At 54.3% G+C, this 21,751-nt stretch overlaps 10 protein-coding genes across 10 annotated transcripts; 5 read left to right on the top strand and 5 right to left on the bottom strand.

Annotated features, from left to right (window-relative positions):
• Window positions 1-33: 33 nt before the first annotated feature.
• Window positions 34-1,301, top strand: PHACADRAFT_84219 (uncharacterized protein; the record flags this gene model as incomplete). Its single annotated transcript, XM_007390307.1, has 4 exons — window positions 34-191; window positions 244-720; window positions 773-1,042; window positions 1,097-1,301. The coding sequence occupies 4 exons, from the start codon at window positions 34-36 to the stop codon at window positions 1,299-1,301; spliced, it is 1,110 nt and encodes a 369-aa protein (XP_007390369.1).
• Window positions 1,302-1,736: 435 nt separating this feature from the next.
• Window positions 1,737-3,532, top strand: PHACADRAFT_247154 (uncharacterized protein). The gene is made up of 2 exons (XM_007390306.1): window positions 1,737-2,324; window positions 2,384-3,532. Exons 1-2 carry the CDS (start codon window positions 1,961-1,963, stop codon window positions 3,208-3,210), a joined length of 1,191 nt encoding a protein of 396 aa, XP_007390368.1. The 5' UTR covers window positions 1,737-1,960; the 3' UTR covers window positions 3,211-3,532.
• A 137-nt stretch (window positions 3,533-3,669) lies between these two features.
• On the bottom strand, window positions 3,670-6,074 carry PHACADRAFT_110804 (uncharacterized protein). Its single transcript, XM_007390305.1, has 9 exons — window positions 6,068-6,074; window positions 5,849-6,005; window positions 5,479-5,786; window positions 5,233-5,408; window positions 5,110-5,181; window positions 4,664-5,051; window positions 4,441-4,605; window positions 4,335-4,379; window positions 3,670-4,268 (listed from the first exon to the last, which is right to left on the bottom strand). Exons 2-9 carry the CDS (start codon window positions 5,926-5,928, stop codon window positions 4,009-4,011), a joined length of 1,494 nt encoding a protein of 497 aa, XP_007390367.1. The 5' UTR covers window positions 5,929-6,005; window positions 6,068-6,074; the 3' UTR covers window positions 3,670-4,008.
• A 1,588-nt stretch (window positions 6,075-7,662) lies between these two features.
• On the bottom strand, window positions 7,663-9,872 carry PHACADRAFT_247149 (uncharacterized protein). The gene is made up of 8 exons (XM_007390304.1): window positions 9,624-9,872; window positions 9,402-9,571; window positions 9,234-9,344; window positions 8,981-9,181; window positions 8,803-8,917; window positions 7,916-8,752; window positions 7,771-7,859; window positions 7,663-7,709 (listed from the first exon to the last, which is right to left on the bottom strand). Exons 1-6 carry the CDS (start codon window positions 9,856-9,858, stop codon window positions 8,328-8,330), a joined length of 1,257 nt encoding a protein of 418 aa, XP_007390366.1. The 5' UTR covers window positions 9,859-9,872; the 3' UTR covers window positions 7,663-7,709; window positions 7,771-7,859; window positions 7,916-8,327.
• Window positions 9,873-10,138: 266 nt separating this feature from the next.
• Window positions 10,139-12,068, bottom strand: PHACADRAFT_156049 (uncharacterized protein; the record flags this gene model as incomplete). The annotated part of the gene is made up of 9 exons (XM_007390303.1): window positions 10,139-10,192; window positions 10,256-10,628; window positions 10,686-10,846; window positions 10,900-10,954; window positions 11,122-11,423; window positions 11,475-11,557; window positions 11,613-11,720; window positions 11,773-11,848; window positions 11,901-12,068. 9 exons carry the CDS (start codon window positions 12,066-12,068, stop codon window positions 10,139-10,141), a joined length of 1,380 nt encoding a protein of 459 aa, XP_007390365.1.
• A 1,176-nt stretch (window positions 12,069-13,244) lies between these two features.
• On the top strand, window positions 13,245-14,716 carry PHACADRAFT_247145 (uncharacterized protein). Its single transcript, XM_007390302.1, has 2 exons — window positions 13,245-14,486; window positions 14,543-14,716. The coding sequence occupies exon 1, from the start codon at window positions 13,253-13,255 to the stop codon at window positions 14,465-14,467; it is 1,215 nt and encodes a 404-aa protein (XP_007390364.1). The 5' UTR covers window positions 13,245-13,252; the 3' UTR covers window positions 14,468-14,486; window positions 14,543-14,716.
• A 295-nt stretch (window positions 14,717-15,011) lies between these two features.
• Window positions 15,012-16,270, top strand: PHACADRAFT_204066 (uncharacterized protein; the record flags this gene model as incomplete). Its single annotated transcript, XM_007390301.1, has 1 exon — window positions 15,012-16,270. Exon 1 carries the CDS (start codon window positions 15,023-15,025, stop codon window positions 16,268-16,270), a length of 1,248 nt encoding a protein of 415 aa, XP_007390363.1. The 5' UTR covers window positions 15,012-15,022.
• Window positions 16,271-16,435: 165 nt separating this feature from the next.
• PHACADRAFT_190048 (uncharacterized protein) lies at window positions 16,436-17,509 on the bottom strand (the record flags this gene model as incomplete). Its single annotated transcript, XM_007390300.1, has 5 exons — window positions 16,436-16,453; window positions 16,527-16,734; window positions 16,790-17,349; window positions 17,385-17,414; window positions 17,474-17,509. The coding sequence occupies 5 exons, from the start codon at window positions 17,507-17,509 to the stop codon at window positions 16,436-16,438; spliced, it is 852 nt and encodes a 283-aa protein (XP_007390362.1).
• Window positions 17,510-18,095: 586 nt separating this feature from the next.
• PHACADRAFT_61509 (uncharacterized protein) lies at window positions 18,096-18,302 on the top strand (the record flags this gene model as incomplete). The annotated part of the gene is made up of 1 exon (XM_007390299.1): window positions 18,096-18,302. A coding segment is annotated over one exon (207 nt), but the record flags the coding sequence as incomplete, so codon positions are not given.
• Window positions 18,303-19,587: 1,285 nt separating this feature from the next.
• Window positions 19,588-21,431, bottom strand: PHACADRAFT_85419 (uncharacterized protein; the record flags this gene model as incomplete). The annotated part of the gene is made up of 9 exons (XM_007390298.1): window positions 19,588-19,804; window positions 19,860-20,043; window positions 20,097-20,183; window positions 20,237-20,388; window positions 20,427-20,711; window positions 20,762-20,974; window positions 21,028-21,099; window positions 21,145-21,298; window positions 21,362-21,431. The coding sequence occupies 9 exons, from the start codon at window positions 21,429-21,431 to the stop codon at window positions 19,588-19,590; spliced, it is 1,434 nt and encodes a 477-aa protein (XP_007390360.1).
• Window positions 21,432-21,751: the final 320 nt, after the last annotated feature.

Here is a 21,751-nt window from a genome sequence, read left to right as displayed (position 1 = left end):
AAGACTTCAGCCTTCCCCCTTGACCCGCAACATATGTCTGTACCAAGCTTTTGGCTGCGCTGCGAGACCAAGCAGTTTGAACGTCGCGCTGCTCTCACCCCCGCTACCGCCAAGAAGCTGATCGATGCCGGCTTTGACATCACAGTCGAGCGGGATGAGCAGCGCATCTTCGATGACGCTGAATACGAAGCGTATGTTCAGCCAGTTTGTTGTACAGCTACGGTGTATTCAGATATTATCCAGTGCTGGCTGCAAGCTCGTCGCAAACAACTCATGGCCAAGCGCCCCGCAACATATACCCATCCTCGGTCTGAAGGAGCTCCCCGAGTCCGACGATCCACTCATTCACACTCATATACACTTCGGCCACTGCTACAAGAACCAGGCCGGCTGGTCCAAGTTCCTTGCCCGCTTCTACAAGGGCCAAGGAACTTTGTACGATCTCGAATTCCTGAACGACGACAACGGTCGACGCGTGGCCGCGTTCGGCTACCACGCCGGATTTGCGGGTGCCGCGGCCGGTGCCCTCGCTGTTGCTGCCGACAAGAAGGGTGAGAAGCTCGGACTCCTGGAGCCTTACCCAGATGAGGCTACCATGGTCGAAGATGTCAAGCGGCGGCTAGGCGGTTCTGGCAAGGGTCTGAAGGCTCTTGTCATCGGTGCTCTCGGTCGCTGCGGCCGGGGGGCTGTCGATCTGTTCAGAAAGATTGGTCTCGATGAGTACGTATTTGTACAGATTACGCTGAACTGTACTCACGTCACCGGTCTCTAGAGACGACATCCTCAAGTGGGATATGGCCGAGACTGCCAAGGGCGGTCCCTTCGAAGAGATCCTTGATGTTGACATCTTTGTCAACTGCATCTATCTGTCTTCACCGATCCCCCACTTCCTGACCCATGAGACTATTCGCAATGCTGGTCCCAACCGTCGTCTTTCGGCTGTCGTCGACGTCAGCTGTGATACAACCAACCCCCACAACCCTATCCCAATCTACTCGATCAACACCACCTTCTCGGCACCGACTGTACCTGTAGAAGTTGGGTAAGCTGAGAGTTCGCCTTAATTAACGGGGTGGTCAGCTGAATGATTTTGTAGGACTGGTAACCCACTGCTATCGGTCATATCTATCGACCACCTACCAACGCTCCTTCCCAGGGAAGCATCTGAGCAATTCAGTTCGGACCTTCTCCCGTCGCTGCTGCAGTTTCCCCAGAGAGACACAGCACGCGTTTGGAGGGATGCTGAGAAGCTTTTCAGGGAGAAGCTCACTGCGGCTGTCAAAGTCGAGAGTCTGCAATGATGTATGTAATATCAGCCCACAGCAAAATGCATCGCCACCCCGCCGTAGAGTAATAAGACATGGACCCTGGGCTGTACTTGCGAAGGCAGGTGCAGGGTTGACGTATTTGCATCGCCACCTGGCCCTGTCTCAAGCTTCACGAACACTCCGCAACGATGGAACATGTTTTATGGCTTCTGATGATTGCCCGCTGATGCTCCTGGATTGAGATAGACGACGGTGAAAAGCTGAGTCGCTGTGCCGTGGTTGGTATCCATGAAGTTTTGTGCATCGAATGGATGTTCTTTGGTGGATAAACAAGGAGAAAACAAGGCCATCAGGGCGGAGGACGGGCTGGATACCGCCTGGGCGTTGGCGCGGTTACTACGTGCATGGGACAGAGATGGCAGCTGACCGCAAGGGCGCCGCGCTATTTCAGCGCTTTGTCTTCCCTCTCATCTTGGTTTCACCTTGGTTGTCTTTTCTCTCTCTCTGTTTTCATTTTTATTTCTTCGCCGTCTTTGCGCTCCTCTAGGGCAGCTCGGCTTCGTCTGCTCCTTCAGCCGAACGTCGTTCACATCCTAGTCTGAGTCCTCTACTGGTGCTGGTCACCTTGTCCTGTAAAACCGTTCACTCGCACTCCATTTCGTCCACGCTTTCCGCTTCCTTTTCATTTAACCATGGTCGCTCTTTCTCCAGTCCCTGAGATTTCCATCTCACTCGCTTCGCCAGAAGAGCCTGTCCCTGAGCCCTTCTCGCCGTTCTCAACTTCTGGCTTCGGCTCCCCTTGCACGCCCGCCACTCCAGAAGACAACGACGGTTTCAGGTCCACGCTGCTCTCCCCACCACCCACCTCTCCTCGCTTCCCGAGACAGCTCTCCCCACTTCGTCCAGTGGACGTGCCCGTGTGCGGCAAAGGCATCGAACGGGAGAGGTTCGAGCAGCTGCTTAGAGCGTCCCGTGAAAGGAACGCGAGTGTCGGTGGCAAGAAGTCGCCTGACTTGCGCAAGGAGATAGCGTTGAAGGTGCACAGGAACAAACAGGGTAAGTGTCGAGTTTGTGTGCTACAATTGCAGTCTTTAACAAGCCCATGCCAATCGCAGTCGAACGTCGTGCTCTGTTCCTTTCCAAGGTCCAGGCGCCCCCCTCCCCTCGCTCGACCCTGCTTCCGAAGACTCCACCGGAGTCTCCGGCTCTCTTCCACTACTCATTGCCCTCTCCGGGTCTGCGTTCACCTCTGACCGCGTTTGCGGACGAGGAGCTCGCCAAGCCCCGCGAAAGTTGGGTTGAACAAGTCGATTTCCGCCTGCCGGAGCAGGACTGCGTCAAGCCTCCGCCACGCTCGGCTTCGCTTTTCAGGACGCAGAAATTGCCGTCTCTCGAACAAATTACTGCGCACCTCAGTAACCAGGCAGTGTCACATGATGACGTCGGACCGCGGTCGAGACGCACCGCCCGCCTTCCAGCCTTCCTTCAGCTGGTTGCGACCGCGAAGCCAGAGGCTGTTGAGAGCGCTAGGCCGCGACCCGCCCTGCCTCCGGGTGTTGGACGCCTGCACTTTCCCCTCCGGTCGGCCTCTCCGCCAGAGGAGCTTGCGAAGCCCGAGGTTAAGTGTCCGAGCCCTCGCCTTCCTCCCTCGCCCTGCACCCCCAAGCTGCAGATTAAGACTACGGTCGTTCCGCGCACGTCGTCGCACTCTCCTATCGACCTTACGGAGGACAACCTTCGTGCTCTTGATCTAGCGCGTGAGCGCACCGCCCAAAACATGTTCATCCGCCTGCGACGCCGTACAATGACGCCTGAAGGCTTGAACGGAGATGGTGGGCTTGACGAGCGCAAGCTCAGGCGCCACAGCGCCCCTCCCGAACTCCCTTCGTGCGAGCGAATCGGATTCATGAACCCCAGGCTTAACCTTCCTGGCGCGTTCTAGGCGACCAAAGGAGCATCTTCCTTCCGTGGATATCGTATTTACAGACAAGCATCAGAATAATGGACTCTTACTAGAGAACGTCTGCACATCTCTAGGATTGGATTATATGCTCTTCTCCATTTACTCTGTTCCGGTTGCAATGGACTTCCCTTGTGTTCTCCGCACCTCTATGTTCGTGTAAATGGGCGGTATGCGGGCCATGCAGCGAACGCTTTCTTTACTATTAAATATTTTCGCTGCTAGTCTACGTACCTACCCGCCCTTGTGTAAGCAGGCTGTGCCTCTTGCTCTATCAATCCCCACGGACTGCAGATGAGACAACGTGTCCGTAGTGTGCACGATTTTTACGTGTGCCTGATCGGCATCTGGACGAAGCACCAAGCCTCCAAGCCTCCAGGCCTCCAGGGTTCATGGCAATTTGCGCAGCGAAGAACGATGCAAAATATACAACGCAGGCCGAGTTTTTAGCGGCAGGCACGCCGCCATGACGCCACTATGGTAAATCGCGTGCCCCGTGGGGATGATATGTACAACCGACAGGCGTCCAGCCACCTGTACGGAGAGCAAACGTTACGTACAAGTTGTGTAGGATAAGACAACCGGTGAGAGAATTCAGAGATGTGCTGTCAGTGTATGTCTAGCGGCAATTCTATCTCGGCGCGAAGGGGTTATGTATTTCAACGCGGCTTTCCGCCGACACGTTCATCACGGAAGGGTGCGCAACCATTTTCGCTGCACTCTCATTCCCATGTTACCTGCCGCAGCCTGCCTGTCGATTCCTGGCTTGGTCCCGCGTGGTTAGCTCCCTGAAACTGGCTCTGATACTGGGGCACGCCGGGCGCCGGGCCACCGGGCGGGGGTGTCGGGTCCTTGCCGCGGAGACGAGACAAGATGCGCAGGCGTTTGCCTGCGAGCGTAAGGCGGTGATATCAGCGGGTCTGTTCCGCCGCGGCGCAGATGGCAGCAGTGAGACTTACCATACTCCCGTCTGACGTGCTCGTCTTGCTCCCCGTCTGAATCAGCGAGGGGATCGGTCGTTTGTACAACGTGCCAGGCGTCTGTCGGGAAGGCAGATGGTCAGCGGCGGTGGAAACGGCGAGACGCTCGGTTAAATTTTTGCTGACGCTGCAACATAGTGCGATCCTGCGACTGATCCTCTTGTCCAGATCCTGCGGTAAACGTTCGCGCTGAGTTGCGTTAACAGGTGGGAAATCAGCTAGCGGTACTTACCACCTGCCTGCGGGGGCCCGACGGTAGCGGCAGGACGAGGCACGGGCTGCTGAATGGCTTGGGGATGTGATTGAACCTCGTGTCCGTACGACGATCCCCTGCTGCCTTCGCCTCCAGAACTACCGGCACCTTGAGTCTGCGAGGGTCGGCCGCTCGTAATATCTCCTAGGGACAAAATATCTCGTGAGGATACTGGACTGGCCGAATATGGAAGCCCGCTTACCTGAATACATGGCCGCCGAGAACGACGAAGAGACGGGAGGCACCATCTGCGCGTCCCGTTTGCGCCGCTTCTCAGCCTCGCTCTCGTCCATGAGCTCCTTCAGGAACCTGACCCGGAGAGAAGACATATGCTTTCCCCAGTCGACTTCATCCGACGGGTCGACGTTCTCTCGTTGCGTCTCCTCGCGCGAGAGACTGACCATCCTCGGCACCTTACCTGGGTTTGCACGCGAGTAGTCGTCATCGAACGGGTTAGGAGTGTCTGATGCCGACAAATAATGGTACACGAGCCAAAGGAAGGCCTTCGCACGCGAGGCAGAGGAGAGGTTGATGGGAAGGAAAAGGTCAAGAAACTCTACGGGTGGTTCAAAGTGCGTCTGGGCAATTTGCTTAACGACGTGGACAGATGAGCATTTGACAACCCGAATACGGTTATGGGGGCCCTACCATAGCATGCTGTGCGTTAGAAAGGACGAAAATGAGGTTCACGACGCTGGTCGGGGGAAGCTGCCCAGCGCGCTGTATGCCTTGTTCAGACTATTGTGGCAGAACGCGAGACTACACACGTACCGCCTTTTCACGGATTTCATTGGGAGTGCTTGGAGGAGGGGTCTTAAACTCGAAGGGAAGCAGGGCCGCTTTGAGACAGTTCTTGATGCGCGGAGCATCCTGCAGATTGCCGTCTGACTTCTGCAGCGAAGGAACCGGGTGGTAACTGCGGAGGGGAGTCTTCATTTCATGAAAAACTAAGGAGGTGGGCGCGTGAGCGCCTGTTCCATGGTGACAACGGGAGAACGAGGGGCGCGGTCTACTCACAAGCCATGGTCGTATTAATACGGCCCACGTTTGTTAAAAGCGCAATTTTGGCGAATTCGATGGCAAACTCTGGGGTATCGACCATCTTGTCCTTGAGCACCTTGGAGCACTTGCTGGAGTTGAAGAGTGCGTTGACATAGAGGTCACAAAAATTGACATGCGGTTTCCCAGGGGCCATGTAGTCGACAAAGACCCGGCTTGGGTCTGCAAAGATGAAATAGAGGAGGTCATACTGAATGTCTGCGCGAGTGAGAGGCTCTCCGTCGGCGCGCTTGATGGGCAGCGTCTTTCTGCCGAGGTACTGGGGTCTATATAAAGAAAGGGGTGTGAAGGGAAATCGAGCGCGGCGGATAGGGGGGGGAGCACGTACGGCGTGTTGACCTGCTGAGGATTCCAGGACTGCACACGGGTTGGTGTGAGGACAGGGTCTGTAGAACTGGATGACGCCATGAAGGAGACTACGGGGGAAGAGGAGCGATACACGAGGCACCGTAGTACTGACCCGGTATTGTCGAGACGCCCGAGTCCTTTGGAGACGTTCTTTTATATCGCATCGTTCGCTATAATCCTTGTTTTTCAGGACACTCACGTGTAGCCTGGAAGCAACGGTGGTTAACGCTGATGCCCATCAGCTCATGACAGTATCGATGGCCCTACAGAAGTACCGGCGGACGTGGCCTGGGAGATGAACTGTGGCGCAGCGCGAAATGAACGTGTGGGAGACTGGTCGTCGGAGACGGCGGCGAGACGGGCGGGAACAGGTGCAGAGGGAGACTGAGCTAGCCCAGACAGAGGGGAACTTTGACGCGACGGTGTGAAAATGTTTGCAGTCTGCGGGACCCGTTGTGGCTGAAAGTATTCCACAGCGATCTCGATCTCCGACCGCTCTTACCTTCGCGGATGCAAATCCGCAGGCGCACACCAGCCATCAAAATTGGCTGACTACGTTCGACTCCCGTTGCACACATCGCCGGCTCTCCCTCCTGGTCTTGCTGGGCGTGCACATGGTTTCATCTCACTCAAACACACAGTCGCCCCTGCAGCGCGTGCATCACATACTCAGCGAATTTCCCATCCAGATCTACTCAACAGATGTCTTTCACTAAAAATGTACATTCCAGGCGCGGTAGCCTCTGCGCTGTATCCCGACCTCGTAATGCATGACCACGAGGCTCATCACCGCTAGACCAGAAGACTCTTATTCGAGCGGAAGTCGCCACGGGTGGGAGCTGCCGGTCGGCGGGAATGTGTGTTCGCTCCCCTTCGGCCTTCTCTGCCACTAGCGAATAGAACCACGGTGGCCGAGTAGGGCTACCGGCCAATATGCGGCAAGCCCAGCTGGTCTTGCAGAGAGATCTGCGGGAGGCATTTGTACGTACGATGAGCCTCGGTACCAATCCTCATGACGCTCGGCCTAAAATGTCCTTCTCCTGTGTGTGTCATTCTTCTTGCTCGACATCAAGGGTGGCGTCACCGGTAACTCAGCCACTGACACGAGACAGTCTGGAGCGAGTAGGACACCTACGAGAGAGGTTCATTTTCGACCCTCTGTGCCGTGCAATAGGTAATCAATGCCGCAGATACCACCTCGTAAAGTTGGCGGCTAATCACGGCAGGCCATCCTCTGCTGTTCCGTTGTAAAACAGAGGGGACCAGACGACGTCGTAATCACGTACCTCGTCGGAGATAGTCTGCACCCTCGCGATGGGCATCCGGGTCTTACATCGATAAGAAGGGCTCCAGATACATTGTCCGTTAATTGCGGAAGGCGCAGGCCGACGCCCGAGTTTCTCCTGGGAGCTCTTGAGGGGCTGTTGTGCATGACAAACCGCGTGTGTTGCGGAGGGGGGTTCTGGTTTCCAGTGGAAGACCGGGCAGCATCGCAAGGAGGAGGAAGGAGGAAGAAGGTGAGATGGTTCCTCAGCCCAGAACTTGTGAGGATCCCCTGGAGCCCGAGGCCGCGGTGGTCGCCCAACTCGTCTGGCTCTTCTCACTCTCGAGCGCCTCGGATTTACTCACCGGAAGCTGGTTCGCAGAAGCAGACGGCAGCCAAACGAGCAGCACCCAAAATAGGCATGCAAGAAAGCACATGATCTCAGATCCCTCTCTGATCATTTCCCACGCCGGTCTGTGCCACACTGAACTGTCAGACTCTGCTCTCCCGCCAGCTCACATACCTGGACCACCTCCTGCTCCCAAACATGGCTGACCAGTTGGACGAGGCGACAAGGGTGCGTGTGTCCGGCATCCGCAGCCTCGACGCCTTCTGATCAGTTCCCTGTGTCCAGAAAGAAATCCAAACGTTTGTCGAGAACGAGCAAGCACAGCAGCGGCTTAATGCAAGCATCCACAACTTTACCAGCATGTGCTGGGACAAGTGCGTGACAATGCTTACGACCACTCCGTCGTTTACTCATCTTTTCCTTACGGCAGGTGCATTACTGGCACCCCGGGTAACAGCTTCTCGCGATCAGAGTCAAGTTGCCTCGCCAACTGCGTCGAACGCTTCCTCGACACTAGCCTTTTCCTGGTCAATAGGATTGAGCAGCAGCGCCTCCAGTCAGGAGCAGGCACCCTCTGATATCCGGCTACCAGTGTCCTGTGCCCGACACTGCATCTCTCGGCTGTGCCCGGGTCGCTCAACATTGAACATCCCGAGCGACGCCTCGCGTCTCCCTGAAGTGCCCGAGGAAGTTCAAATCGCACAGACCATTTTGGACAGCTCCGCAGAAATGAAGATTCATTTGCTAGAGATGAGTACAGGTGCATGAATACAAAAAGCGACGTATGTCAAGCGATCCGAGTACATTGGTATCAGAAAATACATTCTGGGCCCCTCCACTTGTCCTCTACTTCAGTCTCGAAAATATCCATCCCAGAAGAGCGGGAATGAAAAAGCAGAAGGCATCCAAGATCTCGCGTTTTCGGCGGATGGCGATGGGTATCTCCACGCGCAGAGAGGGGTCGTTCACGAACGAGCCGCAGTCCAGATACCGATCCACATCGTGGTCCTTCGCGGTCCAGAGCTCCCGGAGCCATTTGTCGAACTTGTCCTTTTCATCTTGCGGGACGTCAGTCTCGGCAGACTCTTTCATGGGGCCGCCCGAAACATTCGGAAGTTTTGACGGGTTGACTTTGGACAGGTCGCCTATTGGAACATCTCGCGAGACATCAAACTTTCGGACGTGCATGTGAACCTGGGGTGGTGGGACTCCATCCATGAAGATTGAACGAAGGGTATAGTATGACTGTCCATAGCCGAGAGGAGGTATGCCTATGCAAGAGGGGTGAGAGTCGTCCCCAGCTGCGTCGGCACCCACTTACCTGGGTACGCCACTGTGACATCTATAAGTTGTAGACTACGAATGCGAGGAGACAATGCTCGCAGAGAGTATTGTAACCCAGTTGACCGAGGAAGTAGCATGTTGCGGTTGTCTGGCTGCACGGACAGATGACAGGTAGGTCAGAGTGCGGCCGGAGCGGATATGTGAATGAAACATACAAAGCCCATCTTGTCCGCGTACTTTTTGCTGAGCGGTCTTGTGTGCTTGCTGACGAGCGTACCCTCAGGGTACAAGACGAATGTAAGAGGAGTATCCCGCTTCTCGGCTTGGGCACTGAGCCATGAAAGCGACTTGGCGAGGTGCAGTCGGTCCGAGGCCCATGAACGACTCAGGAAGATAAAATTATAGAGTTGCATGCCCTATGTATATACGTGAGCATTTCGGGTAGGATAGACTCGGGGATGCCTTTACCCATCCAATGATAGGCAGCCACTTGAGACTCTTCTTCAAAACGATGAACACGTCCTTGTACGATCCAGCGAAGTACGTTAGACACCATACGTACCACCAATCCGCGTACATCTGCCATCCATATTGTCACTACCGCTATACTGATAGACATTTTAGAGATGCACGCACCTGGTGGTTTGCGATCCAGACCGCTTTCGGCGGCAGCTGCAAAGCAGTGACCCTTCCGGACCCATCTCGGACGACGAGCCGGTCAAGCTCTTCTCTGGAGAACGCTCCGGGTCCATTGCGCTCGAAAGAGACCACCAATGAAGCGGGTGCAAACAGTTGAGTTACCAACACTGGGATGGGTAATGTCAATGGCAGGCTTTACCCTGGTAGCAATACACCTACCGAGTAGCGTGCCACAAGCACCTTTACTGTATCTGATACCCTCATCGTACCACTTCTGCGCCTCTGGGAATGGCAGAAGCCTTAGGGGGAGGAGACAGGCGAACTGGAAGCCACTAATCATGAGACAGCCGAGGTTGAACACGAGGAAGAATAAGACGGCATTGAAGGTCTGCGCCCAGGTCTTACGAGGTCGTTGGGAGATCTCCAGCGTGTGGAGCTCGGTGGGGGCAGCCATCCTGGTCAAATGCTGCGCTCCTGGTCGTAGGAAAAGAGGCCAACGAGACAGGAGGCGGTGCTAGGGACATGCGGCGGCGGCGGCGGCGGCGGCGGCCGCGCCTCGCGCTCAATGACGGCACAGCCGAGAACGTGCACACAGGTCGGATGCGCGTAAGCGCCTACAGTACCTTAATTGTTTCTCCAACGCTTGCCCGTGCCGGCGAAAAATAAACTTTCGAGAAACCATTTTTTTTGGCACAACAGAATCACCACAATGTACAGCCTATCTAGCAGGCATCCTAGCACGTAAAAGGCTTGCCAACAGCCCCAGCCTTGTAAGCATCTACGATGAGCTGCAGGTATTTGCGCAAGTCAGCCCACGGGGTAAACGATAACAGCACGCGAGCAGCACGCACCTTGATTGAGACGTACGTTCCGGCGACACAAATAAATGCCCCGGCAAGGATCGTGAGAACAGCCAGGGTGGTACCAAACTTCCTCCTCTTCAGAGCTTGCGTACCGCCTTTCAGATGATAGACGTCATGCAGCCAGAAGAACCCTGCAAGACCATACGTGTACCACGCCGCGAAGAGTGCTGCCGTAATGCCAATGAGATCACTGAAGATTGGGACAGCGATAGCTAGGATGCAGGCAGCAGCGGTGCCCACGAGGCAGAGAACAAGCCACACGGCCCATCCTTGCGCGGTGTGAGAATAGACGTGGCGCGTGTGACGGAAGAGACGGATGAAGACGAGCTTCGCGGCAGTGTGTACATAGAGGGCTCCGCTTCTGGAAAGTGGTGTCATTATCTCGTGATAGACAATAGGTGGTGGAAGGACCACATACATCAAGAAGTTGCCCAGCCCAATGCCGAAGGCAGCCTTTGCCCATTTCGGAGGTAGCGAGAAGAGAGCAGGCGAGGCCACTGTGCTCCCAATGTACACGTAGACAACCACACTGAACACGCTGTAAAATACCGTCGCAAATCCTTGGAGGCACCACGCTGCCTGATGAAAAAGTCAGCACGCCTTCACGCCTGTTTGCTTCATCTGCCACTTGCCTTCATCGCATCTTGTGGTCTACGCATCTCTGAGATAAGAATAAAGAACCTTTGACTACACTTAGCATCCTCTATAGAGCGTTGTTATTGTCACAAGCAAACTGACATAAAATGTCCTACAGAATCATGGTCAATTACACTCTCATCCGTCAACAGCTTGCGGGAGATGAGCATACCTGCATATGCAAATACCTGTACAAAACTCAGATATAGAATCACAACAGAGGACATGAGCTGCTTACTGGTCCAGTAACAGCTAAGAATGCCTCGAAGAAGGTCGTCGGTATGGTTGCTTGAACAACACGGTCTGGGACAGGGTTGCGACCCGCTCCAATCATAGTCAAGATCCCGCATAGAAATATTAATGCGGCGCTGCCAAAGCCAAGCCAGCCGAGCTGTCCAAGCGTACGGGGAAGAGCGGCCAGAAATGTTGCGCCGGCGAAGATAATGACAAGAAAGACTGCGCAAAGGCCATTGTCGGACAGCGTGGAGAGGGCCTGCTGGCCCGATAGCAGCTCTGAACCCTACTTGGTGTCAGTAGTGTCATTGATATGCCGTCAAGACGGCGCACTAACGGCGGCAAAAATCGCGAAGACAACGGTGCCTGCGGACAAAATTTCTCTGCCAACAGGTCCGAACAAGATGTAGCCAGCGTCACCTAAACAGAGCGAGACCATGAGACGAGGAAGACTTCTATCAAAACATCAACTTACCCATGCTGTGAACCCCCGGATGATTGAGCTTGAAGTCGATCAGTAGCTTTGCGGTAAACAATCCGAATATACCCAAGAATATCGTCAATATCAACGCGGGAACAATTCCTGGACACCAACATTCAGTAATATTGGTTGAATGAAGCCGGCAGTCTCGTACCAACTGCCGCCATAGCATTAGGAAGAGATAACATCCCATTACTGACAATCTCCGAGATCATCAATAGAGCCGTAAACTGCCTATGGCTTCAGCGACGATAGGATAAAGGATAGTATTCACGGCCGTACCTGCCAGCTGAGAGTCTTGTACTGGATATCGTGGCCATCGTCATCGTTGAACACATCCTTACTCTTGGCGCGCTCGTTAGGGTCCACATTGTTGGACACGCCTTGGCTCTTCCCGTGCGTACTAGATTTATCGTCATAAGTGGCATCAGCCTCCGATTTATCGAGCATTGTCTCGTTCGATATGGACACCGTCACGGGGGAGGGAATCGCAAGGCAGCAACCCTGCGGAAGAATCTCTGCGCTATCGCAACCGGGGCTTTAAAGTCCCCGGGTGAATTATAACCACGGTGTCTCGCGATGTGGCTCAAACGACAAAACCCACATGGATTGCTATCGCACGCCCCAATATAGCAATGTGCTGCGCGAGTCTCGATAAGCGACTTTTGGCCGTAATTTGCACTCGAGGTGGGTTGAGTGCTCACGACAGAGAACCAGGTCGACTAGAGAACGAGGAGGTCGTGAGAGCTCCCGGAGCTCAATGCTGATGTGCCTTGCGGTTTTCGAGCGTCTGTGGTTCACTGATCTATTCCATGGACTTTGCTAGACTGCGTCAGAAGGCTTTCGGCAGTTCCGAACCTAAGGCCTAAGGTCTAAGGGCTCGCAGCCTCACGATCAGCGTTCCTGCCCTTGCGTTTCTGCCCTTGCGTTTTTCTTTGCCACCGTCTGGCTGGACGAGCAGAGCATCTACACGGAGGCATCATTTCTGTGAATCGATATGTTCGATGAACTTGTACCGGAACTTCAAATCATTGTGAGAGCAGTGCGAGGTACAAACAGCGTGCTATCAGCGCGCCGTCTTGTTGGCGCATGCCGTGGCCTTTCGTGAGCTCTCTGGCCTTGAGCGTCATGGGAGAGCTCATGAGTCGAGCCATGAGTGCATGGAACTTGCTATACAGTCGATCTAGCATTCTCACCTACGACGCTATAGCGAGGAAACTGGACAATACACGCCTTCATGATCGGATGGTATGAGGGTATCTAGGCACAGTATCTGGAGGCACTACAACGTTGGCGAGATTTCGAGCCTCGATATGAGAGAGCAAGTTATGTTTTCTTGCCTTCGCGCGTCGTCTTCTGTGTAACGGTAACCCTCTAGTCAACTGCAAGTACTTGAAGTCCGAGTCGAATTAGAAACCTTATACTATCGGCACCGCCGGTGCCCTTCAGGCATGGTTTGATAGCCGATCTCCGGCAAATGCCGCGAGACGCCATTTCGGGAGAAGGGATCACATGATCACATGTCTAACAGGACCAGCGCGTGCACTGCTTGCGGGACAGGCCATGCAACTGACAGCTGGCTGCCACTGTCAGCACTTTCTGACCTCCCCAACATCGTGCCCACACCTTGAAACATGTTCTCTCTCCTACAGACACCAAACTTCACCGGGCTGACATCGCGAGCGAGCTACGATGCAGCGGCGACGGACCATGCCTCGCCCTGCCGCAGCCCTGGTAACGTCAACATGTCCCCGCGCATCGTGGACGACTTAATTCCCGTCATCCTCGAGAGCGACGACCATTGGTGGCCAAGGGATCTTTCTCGCCTTGCTCTCGTTTCGCCAGCTTGGGTTGGGCCTATTAGGCGACGCCTGTACGCGTGTCCTAAGCTGGACTCGTTCCACGCCTGCACGCTGTTCGCCAGGACAGTATCCGCAAATCTTCACTTGCTGCCCCTCATACACGGCATAGACCTCCGCCCAACCCTCACACGGAGCGTAGTACTGACCGAGACGGACATGACGAGCGTGAGGTTCGTCCTGAATCTCAAAGGTTTGCAGACTGTGACGTTGGGTGGAGAGCTCGCGGTCCGTGCAGAGAGGTTCATCCAGATGATCGGTCACACTCATTCAATAACCTCCCTCCACATCGATGGTAGCTACATGTCTCAAGACAATGGAGACATGGCTTGCCGATGTGCTGCCTCTCTCGACTGGGACGACTCCATCGCTTTCCGCTTCACACGGTCGTTAAGGACACTGCGCCTCACACATCTCCATCTTGACATCACCCCTTCCGACATGCCTTCACCTCTACGCGTACGGAAGCTCGTCTTGGAAGACGTATCCATGGAGTCCGGGTCAATTGAGGATTTGTTCTTCGGCTCGTGGGCATCCCTGCGACATCTTAGCATCTCATCATCGAGTCCGCAAAGCGTACAGGACCTGGCGCTCCCACTGCTGGAATGCTGCGAGCAATTGGAGTCGTTGAACTACGAAGCTTGCGGGGCCGCCGCGAACGGCGGGCTGTTCGAGCGCGACCTACCCGCTTTATCCACCATTCGCGATCTGCGTCTCTTTGACGTTGACCTTAACCTTCAGACTCTGTCCTTCATTGCCGGGGCGTGTCGCGCCCTGATACAACTCTCGGTGCTTGGTCGGGCACCGCAGCTCCACGGGCAGGACTGGATAGAGCTCCTCCATTCGGGAGTTTTACCATCTTTGCGTGTCCTCCAGACTTCTTCAGGCCACAACCAACCTCCTTCGGGATTCCGCAAGTGGTCAGAAGAAACGTGTTGCCAGCTGAAGTCTGCTTGTGCTGCACGGAACATCAGTCTCTTATACCTGTAATGCTAAGATGCATATCATTGTGAGTCTTCTCCGTTATACTATACTTCAGAGACGTCGGTACTGATGATCCACTAGCGTTTTTTCATCCCATCCTTGGTCTTGTGCACATTGATACCTTCCGCACTCAAATGATATCCTTATACTACACATCATCTCTCTTCGCCTTATAATATGTCTATGCGTCTCACGATTTTGTTTCTCAAGCTCTGTTTTCGCCATGCATCACATATAGCTCAAAGTCTCCTGTCTCTGCACTGTATCATGTTCTGTATAGTACTTCTGGACAATCTGGCGGCTGCTGACGTCCTACGTATTTACGCCGCGCTGAAGAATGAATTAGTAGCCATGCGGGCGCTCCGTGGGAAGGGTTTGGAAACGAGCCAGCGCCTCTCACTTTCCACTCACCGTCTTGAACGACGACGGGCACGTCGGCGCAAGCTCTGGGGGTGAACTGTCTATGCACCTCTACCGAGATCTTTAGTTTTCTGGACACTGCCATTCGTTTGGATACAAATCACTCGTTACCACTCCTGGACTCTACACCATCACCCTGCCATGGCTACATCGACGCGTTCTTCACTGACCCAGGACACGAGCGAATATCCACACAGACCTGCGAGAAAAGCCTCTTTCCTTTCGCTTAAGCGAGATAGACGTCTAGCTGACACCCATACTGCCTCGCCTCAGCCGGACGTTTCACATGCAGGACGGAGCTGCCCCAGGACAAGCAACAGCGCCTTGCCGTCATCGTCCCGCCCTTGCGACTTTGAGGTCCCGGACCAGCCTACCATATCCGGACCATACAAGCCCAAGAAACAGCGGTCATCTTCGATGAGCAAAAACGCTCCATCTGCGAAGGACTTACGGAGCTCTGGCAAAAGCAAAGACAGGCCTCACCGAGACTCTGCGCGAGAGACCCACGACTGCGTTCCCTGGCCAGTCATGGAGTTTGAAGACGCTGAAGTTCGCTCGCCGACGACCAGCGGATCTTCGCACGGGCCGTGGGACTATGCTTATCCCAGGTCTCTGAACTATCCCTACCGCGACTCTGGATCCTCCACCCTGAGCCGTCTCGATCCGTTACCGCAGACTCCCATAGATGACTACTCGTTCAAAGAACAAGTTTATACCTCTCCAGACGTGGTGGCGGCTCCCGTTTCGGGAGTAGAGACCATGGACGCTTTGGTGGACGGCATGAATGGCTCCAGCGACGACGACCACTATACCTTCAACAGTCTCTCTGTCCGATCTCATCATAAAAGCACCGGCTACCACCCATTGTACCACCCACCATTGCCAACACCTCCGCCAGGAGTTATGCTTGGAGGAGGCTTGCCGCGAACGACGCGAAAAAAGAGCGGATCCGACTCAGAAGATGAGAAGAGCCAGCCTTCATCTCCAAGGCGCCGCAAAGCCCGTGAGAAGCACTCTCGATCTTCTCGTACGGATGCGTTGAGCACTACTTCGCGCACACCGTCTTCCACACCCATCACGCGGAACCCTACTTTCACTATGCCAAAGATCTCAACGTCCTCGAGCTTTGGTTCGCTCAATCCCAAAGGCGACACTTCTCTATACCCCAGCTCGTCCACCGAGGAAATTCCGCGAGAGATTGAGCCAGTCAAGCAGTCCATGGCGCCCTCCATATCGGATATTATCCGCACGCATGCTCCCGCGTTAGAGCAGGCGCGGACACGACCCCTCACCGTGTATTCCACTGCCGACCTGAAGCCAAAATCTAGCCCACACTTCGCCTTTCCACGTCCTGGGAGGACGAAGACTTCGCGGATCCCATCCGTGTAGATGTGGGAGAGGCTAGGTGCTCAATACCCCTTGAAGGCTTGGGTGGTGGTTGCGCCTCGAAACCGATACCCTCGTAGGCCAGTGACGGAGGCTTGCCAAGCATCCAGGCTTGGACTTTCCATTCCGCAGCCTGCGCGGTTTTCAGAATGCCGTTTGGCACATACTTTAGCCACTTGTAACCAGCTACCGAATCGTGATAAGTCTGGTGCCAAGACAACAAGATCGATTGATACTGACCACCTTCGCCGCCACCTACCCAAGGGGCAAGCAAACAGACGTCGCCCCGAATACGCTCCGGGAAGCGGTTGGCGAAGGCAAGCGCGTACGGCGCACCGGCTGAATGCGCCATGACGCTGCATTGGTCGATGTTGAGGCGGTCAAGAACCTCCTCAACCACAGATGCCCACTCCGGAATGCCTTTGGCAAGCCTATTACGCGGGGAATCCGTTCGCCCAAGACCCCACCTGAATTATGCCACCGCTTTCAGTAGCCGAGCAGAAACACATCAAGAGTACATACCGGTCGACAGTAATGAGGCGTACCCCCAAGAGCTCCGCCATCTCATCGTAGAGACCCATGATATGTCTCACGCATCCCAAGCCCAGAAAGACAACGAGAGGAACGCCAGTAGCGCTACCCAGGTCAGACAAGCTGACGTTCAGAGGTGACTCTCGCGAAGCGTGTGGACCGCGAGTGAGCCTCAGCACTGTTGTCAGCCGGCTCGAGCGTAGATACTGGGCGATAGCTTGGGAAGGCGGGTCGACGGAAGATTTGGCGAGGCTCGACAAATCGAGAGGAGCTGGTATCGCAGAATCGAGGTCTTCGGGACGGCTATATGTAGAAGAGTCCCTAGCAGAATCAGAAAGCGGGCTTCTAGGATGATCCGTACCAGCAGCCTGCGCTTTCGAGAGTGTGGTGCGAGTGCGCGACTGATTGCGAGAGCTGATAGGAGACTTCGTCTGGGCGCGGATGGTCCGCCTTACTTCTTCAGCGATGGTGTCGACCGAAGACCGTGAAACCAGATCACCGTCCTCATCCACGCCATCAAGGGCCGGTGACTTAGCGAGAAGCTGCGTCCTCTAGCGGGTTCAGTGACTACGACGACCTCCGTGACTTTGAGGGTAGGTTCGAGAGTACGGCCACCCTGAGTAGGCCTAGCGTCAGCTCTGGTCGTCAACGAACGCTCAGTGAGAGCAAATCTACGTGGCAATCGGTCACCAAGAAAACATCGAAGGGCATACTTGGACGCTTGGCGCGCGGCGCGAACACGCAGCCAACAAGCCCCGCGGGTGTGCTGCAGCCGACTGGTGCTGGCAAAAGACTGAAGGCTTTGCGATCTATGGGATCTCTTAAAGGTCGTTCGAACGATACAAGCCCTTCGCTTAGTTCCAAGAGAAGCTCAACGGCTCCTTCGGCCTGGACGCCCATACAGTCGCCCCGAACGTCGGAAGTCGGCCTTGGTCTCGAGGACGTGGACTGGGATGCGGCAATTAAGGCCACATCACCGGTTGCGAGGACTAAGTCAGTGAGGTCGCTGGGCGCCGAGTCTTCCTTTGACTTGCATATCGAAGGATCTCGATCTACTGGCCGTAGATCCATGTCTTTCGGCGTAAACACGTCGAAGTCTCCCCTACCGAACGTCCCGCCTGTTCCACCACTTCCCACAGTCCCAAGTTCGCCACAGTCGGAAGCGCCCCCGACGCCTGGCTCTTCCTACCAAGCGCAGCTCGGCAACGCGCTCATCGCAGCATCGCATGCGGAGTCTGCGAAGGGCACTCATGGCGATCTCTTGCAAATTCTCAACCACGACCGACAGCCATGGGGATTCTCATACTCTGCGTACCCGCACTCTGTGCGTGTCTGGTACGGTGATCGGGACGAGCGTATCGCAGAGAACGCCGTGCGGTGGATGGGGAGCACCATGGGCCGCGATAAGTGCCAGGTCCAGGTCGTGAAGGGCGCGGACCACGCTCTCATGTTCAAAAGCGCGGTTGTCATAGAAGTTTTGGAGTACATCGCTGAGTGCTGGCGACCAGGTTTGTCCCGATTCGATTTCTTCTGATCATGAATGCTGACCATGCTGTAGACTAGACTCATCCCGCGGCCATCGTTCGATTCTTCTGCTGGTTCAATTTTTTTATGTTGGATTATTTACCTATCATTCATATTCGGATCGCTGTGGGCGTATTCGTTTGTCCAATCCTTCGCAATCCAATTCACTGTACCTTGTATAGATACCTTCATTCTTCACATACCATGTTGGATACCGAGCTCTTGTGTTATATACCATTCCGCACTTTGGGTCCATTAATTACAGTCCCCATAATACTCCTTGTTAATAGCGTAAGGTATACGTAGCAATATGCATCAGATTACTGTTTGTCCCCTTCAGGAGACTAACGCGACGCTTGTCAACGGGTCCTGTTGTCTGGATCTTCATGAGCGAATGGAACACTAGTGACATGACTGGCTGCCGAGAGACCCTATCTGTATTCGTTGTCTTAAGCGGGAATGAGCCTAGGAGTGCTAAGGAAAGCCGCTCGAGCAGCTCTTCGACGAAGGGATTGTGCTCAGCTACCGGCTGCGTCGCGGGCATAGATGCTGGTTGTGCACGTGGCGATCGATCCATTACCTGTCGCCTCGCATTCTACCATCCATAGCGATGTACATCTAGACGGTTCTTAGCGTAGCAACGAAGATTTTGGGAGCGATTTAGTACGATCGACATCTGGAGACATGAGGATCTCCCTGGAGAGCGTCGATCTCTACTCCCTCCGAGGCTCATGTTAACGACAAGAGGAAGGACAAGGAGCCAGAACGTATGTCTTTAAAGATTAGAGACGAGGGGTGAGTCGTTGAGGCCATCAAAAAATAATCCGGGAGTGCATACCGATATTCAGTCTAGCTGCCAGCATCAACCAGTTGGGAACTGACACTGCTCATGAAGCATCGGGCCTGCGCAACTCATGACGAGACAAATCGTTCTGTACTTCTGTACGAATGATGAAGACCCGCAACTACACGATGTATCACTGCATTGACTGAAGTGAAGCGTGAGCCTCGAAGTGGCTACCGGCAGAACTAATATGGGCACCTAACAGCGACTAGGTGACCCCGTATCCTGCTTGCGAGGTAAAGCAACTGGCCAATTCAGTGCTGTAAAGTTATGTGCCGTTGGTAATATTGACATCGAGTAGTGTTGACGATCAAGACGCCTAACGTATATGTACGTGCGACATTTGTCAATGCTTCTGGTCGTACTCGATTCTGCGTCACGGATACAGCTTTATGATACAGCTGATTAGATAGGTATGCGGCTAGTATCCAAATGGGAACGTCTCATCGATCTCGCCCTTGTGATACCCCTTCCAAATGTCTTCTCTCTCCAGAGGCTGAATTCCGCGCGATTGTTTAAGTACCGCCACAGCGTCGTATTGGTCGGCAAGGCTGCATCGAGAGTAGTGCGAAGGGATCTCTGTCATTTTCCGGTGTATGACACCAATGAAACGTTGGTACCGCGGTCGGTTCAGAAAGCTGTGAAAAAGCGTCATTACGCTAATTGTTGAAAAAATGGATCTTACATCCTTACTCGCTAAGGTCCGGCGAGACTTCGACCTTCTTCGTCTTACCTACATCCTCTCCGTGCACTTCGTTCATTACCAAGAAGGCGTCCGTGTCTGCCGCATCGTTTAAGATCTGCTCGATTGATCCCTGCAGTGGTGGGTTCATGGCCATGAGCCTCGCCGGTTCATCCCAGTTATATGCTGCAGTCACTGAAGCCACATTTGTGTCACAGGGTAGGGCACAAGCCGTGCAATATGCTCACCTGTGCCATTGCCTGTCAAGAAACCAAGATTGAAGACATTATCGCCGCCGAAAATCTCCCTACAGCGCTGGCCGATGTTGATCTCGCCTATGACAAGTATGTCAAACAGGCTGACATGTCAAATAGATACTGCTGCTCACCTCTCCTTCGTCCCATATCCGTTGCCCTGGCATCACCGATGTGTGAGTTATGAGCCCAAACGACAATCTTCGCATCCGCGTTGCGTCTTCCTAGATGATGGGCAATATCAACAACAACGCGAGCGAAGTGATCATCTCTGGCAAGCGCGGTACTGAGTCACATCCCCTTAACTACGCCTAATCGACAGACCTGAGATTCCAGCTGACGGTGTCCTCTTCCATCATTGTCCGATAGTATTCTTCGGCATCCTTGACGAGCAGCGCGTTCATCTCAGCCACGAATTGCTCTTCGGCGGGATGAGTGCCAATACCACGCTCTTGTATAGAAAGCTGCTCTTCTATGTACCGCTGGTGGTTGCGCAGGAGGCTCTGCAAATTCTGGATCACCTCCTTATGGCAGGTCTTTGCAAGGCCAAATTGAGCTTCAAGAGCGTAATGTGTTGTATCTTCGCCGAACCGCTCGAAGCAATTGTATCTCGAGTAACATGAGACTCGTCCTTGCTCATATATCAATAGCGCACACACCTCTTACGCGCTGCCCTGGCACCTTCAGGGTCGATTCTGTTCAGATAACGGAGGACTTCTTCCGCCGAACGGTGCAGCGAGTATAAATCTAGTCCGAAGAAAGAGACTTTCGCCGAATAATCTCCAGCCTTTTGCATGACGGAGTCGTTGCGATGTCGCAGGTATTGCACAAACCCAGGCATAACTTCGTTCTTCCACATCCATTTTGGGAACCTATTTGCAGGACACTCGTTGGACGTCGGGGATGTGTTAACAATAGGGCCCACCTCTCGAAGTCTTTCATAGCGTCGCGAGCATTCTTGACACCTTGCCCTTTAAGGTCACCGCCATGAATGTATCTACGTCCCGTTAGTTGTGTGCGAAATAACAAGTGGCGTACGTACCTGTTGATGCGGAATGCATCCGGCCAGTCTGCTTCCACCGCCACCGCCACGAAACCCTTCTCCTCAATAAGCCTCTGCGTGATGTTTGCACGGTGAGCATAGAACTCATATGTCCCGTGCGACCCGTCTCCGATAAGCACAATCTGCGCATTTCCTACATCCGTCATGCTTAGCACGGGTCCGGGCGCTGTTGGTACCTGTAGACGCATGCACATACCGACGGCCCTTACCATTGGGTCATAGGCTGAGCGGGCGAACGCTAGCGGTCGAAGGGACCTCTTGAGCATGTCTGAAGCAGTGCTGTCTGAAACTGGCATGTTGTTGTGTGTGAGGAGCAAGAGAATATGACGAGGTGCATATATGTGCTTGAGAACGGCGAATAGACTCCACCACGGCCAATATTAATCCTATGACACGCCCATGAGTGGATACGACATCGTCTGAAGTGCAACTGGCGACGACGAGTCAGGCATGCGGTTTTGGTCTTTGTGATTTATACGACGACAAGCTAGGGGAACGAACTGTTCTGTCGTTGTCAAAGGCATCGTCGAAAGGTCGTACCCGCTTGCTGCTCTGTCGCGCCGCGACGCAGTCAGGCGTGACGTGA

The sequence above is a fragment of the Phanerochaete carnosa genome (genome assembly GCF_000300595.1).
Source record: "Phanerochaete carnosa HHB-10118-sp unplaced genomic scaffold PHACAscaffold_1, whole genome shotgun sequence".
Classification (NCBI taxonomy): Eukaryota; Fungi; Basidiomycota; class Agaricomycetes; order Polyporales; family Phanerochaetaceae; genus Phanerochaete; species Phanerochaete carnosa.
Note: the sequence above shows the minus strand (reverse complement) of the source record. Positions and strands in the feature narration are given on the sequence as shown.

Bases quoted from the DNA above. Each gene is read 5' to 3' on its own strand.
- PHACADRAFT_247145 (XM_007390302.1), top strand. From the start codon at position 13,253: ATGTTCTCTCTCCTACAGACACCAAACTTCACCGGGCTGACATCGCGA.
- PHACADRAFT_247154 (XM_007390306.1), top strand. From the start codon at position 1,961: ATGGTCGCTCTTTCTCCAGTCCCTGAGATTTCCATCTCACTCGCTTCG. The intron at 2,325-2,383 runs GTAAGTGTCGAG...TGCCAATCGCAG, and splicing joins GGTGCACAGGAACAAACAGG to TCGAACGTCGTGCTCTGTTC.
- PHACADRAFT_110804 (XM_007390305.1), bottom strand. From the start codon at position 5,928: ATGGCGTCATCCAGTTCTACAGACCCTGTCCTCACACCAACCCGTGTG. The intron at 5,787-5,848 runs GTACGTGCTCCC...TTCTTTATATAG, and splicing joins CCTCAGCAGGTCAACACGCC to ACCCCAGTACCTCGGCAGAA. The intron at 5,409-5,478 runs GTGAGTAGACCG...CCACCTCCTTAG, and splicing joins TATTAATACGACCATGGCTT to TTTTTCATGAAATGAAGACT.
- PHACADRAFT_247149 (XM_007390304.1), bottom strand. From the start codon at position 9,858: ATGGCTGCCCCCACCGAGCTCCACACGCTGGAGATCTCCCAACGACCT. The intron at 9,572-9,623 runs GTAGGTGTATTG...TACCCATCCCAG, and splicing joins TGCTTGTGGCACGCTACTCG to TGTTGGTAACTCAACTGTTT. The intron at 9,345-9,401 runs GTGCGTGCATCT...TATGGATGGCAG, and splicing joins TCTGGATCGCAAACCACCAG to ATGTACGCGGATTGGTGGTA.